This window comes from Odontomachus brunneus, unplaced genomic scaffold (genome assembly GCF_010583005.1).
Source record: "Odontomachus brunneus isolate Ranch 3 - 2012 unplaced genomic scaffold, Obru_v1 Obru_scaffold_012, whole genome shotgun sequence".
NCBI lineage: Eukaryota > Metazoa > Arthropoda > Insecta > Hymenoptera > Formicidae > Odontomachus > Odontomachus brunneus.
In genome coordinates, this window is record NW_022639462.1 from 2,498,351 (window position 1) to 2,508,712 (window position 10,362).

At 60.1% G+C, this 10,362-nt stretch overlaps 2 protein-coding genes across 2 annotated transcripts; both read right to left on the minus strand.

Moving 5' to 3' along the window:
- Positions 1-220: 220 nt before the first annotated feature.
- Positions 221-5,526, minus strand: LOC116840891. Its single transcript, XM_032808216.1, has 9 exons — positions 5,386-5,526; positions 5,004-5,296; positions 4,724-4,910; positions 3,887-4,630; positions 3,638-3,813; positions 3,125-3,339; positions 533-594; positions 453-487; positions 221-350 (listed from the first exon to the last, which is right to left on the minus strand). The coding sequence occupies exons 1-9, from the start codon at positions 5,524-5,526 to the stop codon at positions 221-223; spliced, it is 1,983 nt and encodes a 660-aa protein (XP_032664107.1).
- Positions 5,526-6,685, minus strand: LOC116840892. The gene is made up of 3 exons (XM_032808217.1): positions 6,586-6,685; positions 6,304-6,495; positions 5,526-5,671 (listed from the first exon to the last, which is right to left on the minus strand). The coding sequence occupies exons 1-3, from the start codon at positions 6,683-6,685 to the stop codon at positions 5,526-5,528; spliced, it is 438 nt and encodes a 145-aa protein (XP_032664108.1).
- Between the last annotated feature and the right edge of the window lie 3,677 nt (positions 6,686-10,362).

Consider the following 10,362-nt stretch of genomic DNA (forward strand, 5'->3'; position numbering starts at 1 on the left):
CGGTCAATCGAGTGAAGGGTCGCTGGACGAGCGATGGCCGAAAATAACGGGTAGACGTCACAGAACTATCGAGTAGATACCTGGATGATGGCCGAGAATAAGCGTGACGGGCCGACCTTTCGAGAGAAGGGTCATCGGAAGACGGGAAAGTCGCGCGGATGACATGCGCGAAATTAGAGGAGTCGGACATGTGTCGAGCGAGAGCCGAGACAGGTTTACTTTAGTAGAGACTCGCGGAGCCGGCTATCCGACAGGCAACGGACATTAAAATAGGTAGGCGACTTTGGCGGGACCGTAAGGGGTCGAGAGCCACCACCGGTCGGATTATCGGGTTCGCGAGAGCAATATCTCTTGAAGAGATACGAAAACAACGCCGTATGATCAAGCTAGTCGGCGAGAGTCATTTTAATTTTACGCGAAAGTCAAACGAAAGACAATAGGTGAATACGTACCTGAAGCCACGTTGATTTGCGAACGGCGTTGAGACCTGAGTAATAAGTAAAGAAAGGTGGGGGACTTACCTATTACTTACCTGGTATCCGGAATCCTGAAGCCGTGATCCGGGTTCCTGGGTCATCGTCCTAACAGCAACACCTGTAACAGAAAAGAAGAGAGTATTAGTCAGAGGAAGGGAAGGTCGAAGTGACGTTATCCGCCGATCTTCTATCTCAACGACTGATGAGAAAATATTTTAGTTATTTATAGACTGGCGGGTATGTTTATTTGTCATTACCATGATGCGGAATAGTCATTTATGTTTCATAAAGTTATTGATGTTTTATGCGAACATTGGGCCATACTTACACTTAGACGTTGATACATTTTTAGATATATATATTTGGAATTTATATATTGCTAGATTTTTATATTATAAACAAAACATTGTAAACTTAGTGACATGTAACAGCGTGGGCGGTGAGGATTGCCTTCGTGGTTGTTGTTGTTGCTGGTCGCGCTAGTGATCGTTACCAGACCCGCTATTATTAGCGGGTCGTCCCCTATTGGTCTAGGGGTTAACGGTGGTCTCGCACCGCGAAAGACGTAAGCGTCTCGCGAGGTGAGGTCCCCGATCGCGGATCTTCGATCTGCCTCTTTCGCATCAGTGGAAAAACCCGTCACCCGAAGCGAACGTGATCCCGTGCGACTAAGCAGAAACGACGACGACGACGACAACCTCTCCGAAGACTTAAGATGCCGAGGACGGCAAAATAAATCTGCGCTTGCTGAGCGACAATCTGATGAGTTCTGGTTATTAATACTCCCTCGATTCTCCCGTTCCTTCGTGCGGAAGTGATAGATGCCGGTAGCCTGCAAGACGCCATAGTTTAGAAAGGGTGGCAACCGTTTTATATATTAGAGAAAACATTACAGTATTGCTAAACTTAGTAGAAGAGAAGATAAAATCCCTGATAAAATTAATCACATGCGACGGAAATTGTTAATCTTTTGCCTGTATCTTCCGATATCCGGTTAGAACCTAACCTAACCTAAGCAAACCCAACACAAACCAAACCATTTTTTTGTTAAGGCAGAGGAAATGCTTTACGCACACTCCCGGGAAATACGGGACTTTCCCAGGGGTAGTGTGGGACTCTCCCCTCCGGTGATAACTGTCGGAAGGGGCCTACCCACTAAAACCTCTGCCGGGCCCCTTGCGGCCATCGCGAGGGCGTTTCGGGCACTGCTTGCGCATGACTTCCGGGACGCCCTCGGCCGCTGGGCGGGGAAAAGCCAAACCCAACCAACCACTTCCCGAGCCAGGAGGGGAGATAGTTCCGCCCGGCCCGCCGTTCCAATCCTCTATGACCGGACGTGGGCCTCATTGTCCGGTTACCCCTCTCCAGTTAGGGGCCTTTTGGGCCGGGTCCAGTCCCGTCCGGATCCGGCCCGCCCCTACGCTCCTGACCGAGGGTTATGGGGTGGAGAGGTCTTCCTTCACTTCTCTCTCGGTCAGGAGCCTCCGTTCTCTGGGAGGGGGGTGAGCGGCCTAAAAATTCGCCCGTGCAAGTCGGCCGCCCTACTCACCTCCCGGAGGCGCCTGGTCTGACTCCTTGTCACGAGGGGGGGGTAAGTCGCGCCTTACGATGCGTCTTCCCCGCCCGACCAGGCGCCTCTTATCTCCCCCCCCCCGCCGGGCTAATTCCCGGTGGCACTGGGGGAGCGGCGCACCCGCATGTACCCCGGGGGAGGGAACGCCAGCAGTGACGTCCCCTTCCCTCCCACGAGTGCGCCGCCCTCCTTCTGCAGCGCCTCACCCCGTACCGCGGGGCCGCTTCGTCCCTGCGGAACCTCTCAGCTTTCTCCTTCTGCGACACCACGATGTCGCAGAAGGAGGAAACGGCGGACCAGTCCTCGTCTCCTCCGAGCATGGCCCTGATAAGGGCCGGGGGAGAGAGGTCCGCTCCCACCACTCCGACTAGGACTCGGCGCTCTGCCACTTTCGAGGGACACTCCTCGAGGGTATGCTGCGCCGAGTCCACCTCAGCACCATAGTGGTGGCAGCGGGAGTTAAGCTCCCTATCAATCCTGTACAAGTACTCACCGAAACCGTGTCCGGTGAGTACCTGCGTTGTCCGGAAAGACAGCTCTCCGCGGGCCCTGTCCACCCATTTCTGTAAACAGGGCCGGATGGCCTCGGCGACCCTCGTTTCCGACCGGCCCGTCGCTTCCCCCCAGGTGAAGGCTCCACCTGAGGAGGAGGCGTTGACGGGCCTGGTCATTTGCCATACCTATGCCCCTGGCCAGATCTTCGTGGTCCTCCCCGCTCCGGAGCTCCCTGACACGCCGATAGTTCTTGGCGTGCATCTGTGCAAGGAGCCCCAGGGGGAAGGAGACCGTTCAGGGCCGTGGCGGCCGTATGCGACGCCGTCCGGTTGGCCCGGGCGAGACGGATGGCGATCCACCGCTGTGCACGGTGTCCCAGCGCTAAGATGCGCTGGTTGGTCGCCATCGCACTCGTTCAGACCGGGGCCCCGTACAGGATCATGGAATGGACGACGCCAGCATACAGCCGCCGTGCTTTTCTTTTTGGGCCGCTGAAGTTGGGCAGGAGGCACCCAACATATTGGCCACCCTGTCCAACTTGGGGGCCAGAAGCTCAAAGTGTTTCTGGAACCCCATGTACCATCCAAGAGGAGTCCCAGATACTTTATTGTGGGACCCATCTTCACGGAGATATCATCGGTTCGCACTCGGGCCCTAGGCGGCTCCCCCCTGGACCCATCATGTATGAACATGAGTTCCGATTTGAAGGAAGCCACCTTGAGGCCCATTCTACTCAGGGAGCTTACCACCTGGTCCACCGCCAGACGTCCCATCTCCAGGGAGTTCCGCCAGCCCCTGCTTCCGGCCAGCACCATAGTGTCGTCCGCGTAGCATACGGGGCGTTAGGAAGAGGAGAGTGTCGTGAGCGTGGAGCGTCTGGTAGCTCAGTGGTTTAGAGCAGTCGCCCGGCAAGCGAAAGACCCGGGTTCGAGTCCCGGCCTAGGAGGACCGCGCTCTCGATATTTTTCTCTTTCTGGAACGAAAAAGATACGCAGATCTCGAACGTACGGCGTCCCGTCGCCACCTAGTATGCCCTCCTTCTTCTATGGAAGCCGGGGCTGTGCAGCCGGGAGGGCGGAGGACTTGGTCGTACGCGATGCTCCATAATAGGGGTCCTAGCACGGACTCCTGCGGAACACCGCGGTACACCGCCCTTCCGCACTGGAGTTCCGCATTATTGCGGAACTCCAGTCTTTTATCCCGAAAGTAGTCCCTAATTATTGAGACCAGGTGAGGGGCGACCCTAAAATGGGCCAAGCCCGCCTCCACCTGGTCCCAGAGGAGGGAGTTGAAGGCGTTGGCGATGTCAAGGGACACCGCCAACACAACTCCCCTCCCTCACGACGGCCTCTGAGAGGGACCAGACGCGCAGAATCACGTCCACGCTTGACCGTCCCTCCCGGAAGCCGTATTGCTCCTCGTTGAGCGTGGGACTATCCCGGGGTAGGTGCCGGACGAGGCGGGCGTGTATTATTCTCTCGAACAATTTGCCCGCCTCGTCCAACAGGCATATCGGTCTATATGCGAAAGGGCTGTCCTCCGCCTTACCCCCCTTCCTGAAGAGGACCAAATTGGCCCTCTTCCAGGGGCAGAGGAACACCCCAGTTCTCAAACAGGAGAACCATATAATGCGACTTTTCACCCCTTCTTTTTTCAACGCCAAGGCCCTTTTCTTAGCGCCGAGCTTCCTGACGGCTTTGTCCATTTCCACCTTCGTGATACCGACCTCCTTCCTCTCCGTCTGTAGGGGGACCCTCGTAGGGGGGAATGCAAACTTCCCCCATGGAAAGAGGGCCCTTACTACCTCATCAAGGATGCCGGGATCCAAGGACATTGTCGGCGGGGGCGCCCAAGAACGAAAGCGTCTCATCATAATGTGATATGGGCGCCCCCACGGGTCCCTATTGATGGTGGAGACCAGGTCATCCCAGGTCCGGGCCTTGGCCGCAGCGATGGCCGCCTTGAGAGCCTCCCGCTTTTCGCGGTAAGCCTCCTCGGCGACCAGCCTGCCTTCGTCGTCTTTCCCCTGCTGGCCCACTATCCTCCTGGCTTGGCAGGCGGAGCGCCGAGGTTCGGCAATCTCTACCTACCACCAATATACGGACCGGCGGGGATGTGGCCGGGATCGGGACATAGCGGCATCGCACGCCGCCGCCATCATGCTCTGGATCCCGGCCACCTCGTCCTTAATGGCGGGCCGGGTCCCTGGTGCGGGATCCGGCTCCGCCCATGTGGCCGCTAGTAGAGTGGCCACCAATTTGTCGCGGTCAAGTTTCGCGAGGGTCCATCTGCGCGGTCGGGCGCCCCTCAGACTGCGCCTCTGGAGCATCTCCTCAGGAGTGGCGACCAGCTGGACCATAATATATCTATGATCCGAAAGGTTTGTCCCGCTGGTCACCCTCTAATCCTGTATTAGTCGGGCCGCCTGGGAAGACGCCAAGGTGATATCTACCACCGACCTTCCCTGCGGCACGACAAAGGTGCTCCTTCGGCCTTTGTTGACGACACAGATGCCGTGAGACATGACCCATTCCTGCATCACCTCGCCCCTTCGGCATCTGACCGAGGACCCCCATAACGCCGATTTGGCTTTGAGGTCCCCGGCCACAAGGACCGGCTTTTGGGGGCGCCTCGTTGTGAGGTCCCCCAGCTGGTCCAGAAGATGCTCGAAGCGAGCGAGGTCCCACGAGGGCGGGGCGCATACCCCGACCACGTATAGGGCTCTCACTCGACCGCGACATACCCCTACCCCCTTTATATTACAGAGAAGGGGGGACAGGCCTTGTCACCTCTCCATTGGATCGCGACCAAGCACCCACGCCGCCCCGCAACGTCACCCACTATACTGGGATGACTCCCAGCGACGGAGTAGAGTTCGGCCGCGATCCCCAATCCCGAACCGCTCTCGCAGAGGGCCTTTGTGAAAAGGTCTTGCGCTCCGCGAGAGCGATTCAGGTTCGCCTGGTGGAAGCGGGTAGCCATTACGGCTTACCGCTCTCCTCCAGGCCCTCCCCTACCTTTTTCGCGGGAGTGGGATCCTCATTAAAGCATCCCTTCTCCTGCAAAGCGATCCTCTTCCCGGCCCCGGTCTTTTGCGGGACCATTTGCTCCTTAGGAGCAGGGCCCGCTAGAGAGACCGGGGTTTCGGGCAGTGGAGCCTCTCCTTCCGGTTTCCGAGGGGGAGGCTCCTTTTCTTTCCCGGAGGGAGGGGTGGGAGGAGTGTTGGAGGCTTTACGCCTCCTCCTCCCTCCCCCTTTCTCCCTTTGGCCTGCTTCGCCATTTGGCATGCGGGGCCTCCCACTCTGTGGCCACAGAGCCGACCAGCGTCGCGACACACCGGACATGTTGTCGGTGCGTCGCACGTGGCGGGCGGCCTTGTGGCTGGCCGATCCGCAATGGTAACACAGACCACTGCGGTCGGCCTTGTTCTTACAGCAGGCCCTAACGTGGCCCCACTCCAGGCATTTGAATCACTGGAGGGAGCGTTTCGTTAGAGCCTCCACGCGGACGGAGGACCATCCCACTCGAATGCGTCATCCGTCCGCGATCTTTCTAGCGGCTGCAAGGGGACACCTCAGCCAGTGTCCCCATGCAGTCCGTGCCAGGGCAGATTTCCCCGGCCTTTATCTCTCCGAGCCCGTAGCCCCCGACGGCAGCCACCGCGGAGACTGCGTCCCCCACGGCGACCGACTCGTCGAGGTCGCAGACCCGGATATCTGGCCCTCTTCACCGGACGCGCAATGCGCACGTCCTCTCTACCGGCGAAGAGGGCCGCCATTTTCCCGGCCAGGGCATCCGCCCTGGCGTGTCCCTCGGTACCGGGGATCTCGAGGACCAGGGCGCCTGTTACGGTCCTCCTGGTCCTGATCTCCCCGATCTCTAGATCCCCAAGATTGATTTCTCCCCTTGCCCACCGCATCACTTCGGCGTAGCTGCCCGCAGAGCAGATTACTGTTGAAGCGGCGGCGCGATGGGCTTTGTGAAAGGCGAATTTACCGCCCCCCCCCCGTGTTTGGGGGCCCTTTCTTTCCATTCTCCCACCTCCCATGGCCGCGGCACGTTGTTGGGGCCGCGGCTCCTGGGGACGGGTTGGGAGGCCTTCTGGTTCCTCTTTCTTCCTTTCCTCTGCTTTTCTCTTCATCCGACCATACGGGCCCAGGATTCGGACCCGGTGCCGGGAGGGCAGCCGGTGCGGGCGAACCGACTTCACCGCGGGAGCTGTCGGGTTCCTAATGCCTGCATGACAACCGGCCTCCCGGGTGGGCAGCTACGTCCGGGAGTAGTAAGATCCTTGGTGAATACTTCACCGGGGATCCACAGCGGTGGCAGGGCGGGCTCCTCAGGTTCCGTTGAACCAAACCATCCTAGGGGGCGGCCCGAAAAGCTGCCCGGGTTGGGGGGCCGACGTTAAGCCCCCTATTAAAAACATGATGGAAAGGAAAATAGGAGCGACTTGCGGTGAGTCGGTTGCGTCGCGCCGGCATGGGGGGTTACGGTCCCAGGCCCCCCTTTGTCGTCAGCGGGCGATGGACCGAGTGAGGGCGGCAGGGCCGGCGCGTCAACGGCGGGCGCGTCGGTCTCTCTGGCTACCGCCGCGGGGCGGGGGATACAGGGGGGACGGACAGGGAGTTCGAAAGGGGGAACAAAGAAGAGGAAACTGGAAAAGGACGAGGGAGGGATGGAAAAAGGAATGGAAGATGGAGAGGAATCTGGATAGCCTGACCCTAAGAATGGAAACAAGACCCGGAAGTTTGCACTCAATCGCCTTGAGTGGACTGAAGAATGTGTGGAATGCATTGAGGAAGTCGTAAACAAGAGCAAAAGAATGAGCAAGAGGGAGAAAGAGGATATTAGAAAAAGTAAGAATTGCATTATAAGGTACTTCCAAGATACGATCAAGGCTTTAGGAAAAAGAATGGAGAACATGGAAGAATACATAATGGAAAAGGATAAGATGCTGGAAGAGAAAGGAAAAGGCGAAAGGAAATAGGAAGAAACGCTAAAGGAATGTGAAGAAGAGAGGAAAGAAATAGAGGAGTTATATGAGAGGGAAAGGGAAAAATGGTGGAAGGAAAGGGAGCGGCTCAAGGAAAAGATAGAAATGATGGAGTGGCGAGCTGCTGCCCTCAGGGTTGACCGTAGCACGTCCACGGTCCACACGGAGAGAAGAGATCGGGCAGTATCTCCGTTCCCGGAGGTGCGGCCCGAGACGAGGGATCGAGCGACATCCCCTCTGCGGGGCGTAGTAGCCGGGCGGCCGGAATGGCGTCGGCTGCCGCAGGATCGGTTGCGCCCTCCCTGCCTGCCGCGGCTCACACGAAATATCGGGGTTGGGCCGTGGCGGGCGGGGGGAGGTGCGAGGAGAAAGGGGAAGGGCCCCATGCGAGTGGTGAAGAGGTGCCCGCTTCGGGGCGTTCGGTGGCTCCTAGAGGGGCGCCGCCGGCGCTGCCGACAACGGCGGCGCTATCGGTCCGCCTTGAGTCGGGGGACCTCTCATATGCGGAGGCCCTACGCAAGGCGAGGGCCGACATTGCCCCGAGTGCGGGTGGGGTCCGGCCCGCTTTCGTCAAGAGGACCGCGAACGGCGGTTTCCTGTTTGGGTTGGCCGGGCCCGGGAAGGAGGGGGAGGCGGACGCTCTGGCTAGTAAGTTTAGGGCGTCGCTCCCGGAGGCCGTGGTGACACGGCCCTCAAGAATAGAAAAGGTCCGACTCGTCGGTTTTGACGAGTCGGTCCTCCCCGACGAGGTAGTGGAGGTCCTTGCTGCGCGGGCAGGATGTGGGTCGGGCGAGGTTCGCCTTGGTCCCATCCGATGGGGCTGGCGGGGCGAGGGGGCAATTTGGGCCAGACTCCCCCTCGCCGCGGCTGCCAGGATGGCGGCCGAAGGGAGGGTGGCACTGGAGTAGGCGGGGGCGCGGGTAGTGATGCCCGCTCCCCGCCCCGTCCAGTGTCTCCGGTGTTGGAGGCTTGACCACATCCGGGCGGCTTGCTCCGCGTCAACTGACTGGAGTGGGCTCTGCTATCGGTGTGGCCGGGCCGGGCACATCGCGCGGGCCTGCGCGGTGTGCCTAGAGGATGGATGGGACTCGGGCCACCGGGTTCGTGGTCCCGAGTGCCCGATGGGGAGTGGTGCTCCTGCGAGCGGGAGGCCACCGGGGCATCGTAGGGTTCGACCGCCGAACGCGGCGGACTCAGGCCCCTCTAATGGAGGCAGGTCGGCGGATCCCGGAAATCTGTCCCGGGATCCGTTCGGCGGAAAAAGCCCAGGTCTGATCACCTAGACCGGGGCCACGGCACCAGCGGAACATCTTGGCCGGCGCCGGGGGCAAACCGAGGCCGGGGGTGGGACACCCCCTGGCGGGACTCTGCGGAAATTCTCGTCTTGAGGCGGCTCGCCCCTGGGGTGAATTATACGCCCTTTTGTCCCGGTCCCCCCTCTCCCCAACGGGTCGCTTTGGGAGGATGTGTGGGAGCGCACCCTCCTATCACAGCGGCCCGGGAGAGAGGCAGCGCGGTGTTGGATCGCACCGCGCCGCTGCTAGGAGGAATCGCGAGCGGGAGTAATCTTATTGCCCCCGCTCCGGGAGGTGTCCTAGGGACTGCGGAGGGGGTCCGCGGAAGTAATACGCAAGTGGTCCCCGCGGGCCCTCTGACAACCGTTGAGGACGGACCCGCCAGGGGGTTTAGTGGGTAGGGCCCCTATCAAACTTCTTCGGCGGGGGCGGAGTCCCACATAACCTGCCGTCTCTCCCCCCCCGGAGGCCGCAGGTATGCGCAAAAACATTTCTTTTGACTTTAAAAAAAAAGGAAAAGACCCGGTGCCGGGAGGGGAGGTATTGGGCCCGCCCGATGGCCGCGTGATCGCGGTCCTACCCGGGGGGAGACCCACCTCTCCCACAAGAGCGGCAGGGGGCGGACGTCTCTATAGGAGACTGCTTACCACCCCCACCGCTCTTCCTTTTCTTTCCTTTCGGCTTCTTTCGCCCCCCGTCGTCAGGGGCGGAAGTCGCCGAAGTTTGGGCCGATGGGAAGGGCTGAGGGCGCTTTGCGCGTTCCAGCCCCCACCTCCGTCTCACCATTGCTCTGTCGTGGAGGGTATTCCAGGGAGTTGAGCCCTCAAGGCCTCCACGATGCGAGGACTAGGGCCGCTACTAAGGCTTCTAGTTCCCCGCTGTTCTATTCGATCCCGCCGGGAGCCCGGTTCTTGCTGGATGAGGGTTCCACTCCTTCTCTCGTAGCTTCCGGACGGGCGTGCCTCTCTTTACTTGCCCGTGTCGGCGGGGGCGTCCCACCGCCCGCCGTGGCCGTCGTGGCAGTGGCCCTCCCTTCTTTTTTAGGGTTATTTCGGGCGCGGCCATCGCGTGCCCGAAGGGAAACAGGCGTTTCCAGGGGGAAGTGTCCCCCCGGTAATATCCCCTGCGACCTCAGCCTGGCATCGCCTCCCCTCCTCCTCCTTCTTCGCGGTTGGAAGGACGGGAATGACTCCCAGCCTCCCCCGCGCTCCCCTCAACCTCCATCTCTTCATCAGTGGAGGAGGGGAGACGGCGGACAGTTCTCTTCCGCCTGGGAATATGGAGGGGGGGAGAGTCACTCTCCTCGCAGCCGGTCCTTTTCCGCTTATTTTCGGCGGAGGAGTCCCAGCTACACCCGCTTCTTAGCACCGGCATGACGGGGCCAGTTGGGCAGGCCCTGTCAATCTCCATAGGGGCGTGGTCTCTCCCTGAGGCTTGCTGGGAGGGCCGGGTTTACGGGCCCTCGCCCGTTCGCTCTTAAGGCGGTCCATCTCGAGACGGAGCAATGGGCCCTCAGCCCTCAGGCGC

Excerpts from the sequence above, each read along its gene's own strand:
- LOC116840891 (XM_032808216.1), bottom strand. The coding sequence starts at position 5,526 with ATGGCTACCCGCTTCCACCAGGCGAACCTGAATCGCTCTCGCGGAGCG. Across the intron at positions 4,631-4,723 it reads GGCCCGCCATTAAGGACGAG|GTAGAGATTGCCGAACCTCG; the intron begins GTGGCCGGGATC and ends TATTGGTGGTAG. Across the intron at positions 488-532 it reads TTCAGGATTCCGGATACCAG|GTCTCAACGCCGTTCGCAAA; the intron begins GTAAGTAATAGG and ends CTTATTACTCAG.
- LOC116840892 (XM_032808217.1), bottom strand. The coding sequence starts at position 6,685 with ATGAAGAGAAAAGCAGAGGAAAGGAAGAAAGAGGAACCAGAAGGCCTC. Across the intron at positions 6,496-6,585 it reads ACGTGCCGCGGCCATGGGAG|TAATCTGCTCTGCGGGCAGC; the intron begins GTGGGAGAATGG and ends CCGCTTCAACAG. Across the intron at positions 5,672-6,303 it reads AATGGCGGCCCTCTTCGCCG|CGGGCCCTGCTCCTAAGGAG; the intron begins GTAGAGAGGACG and ends CGGTCTCTCTAG.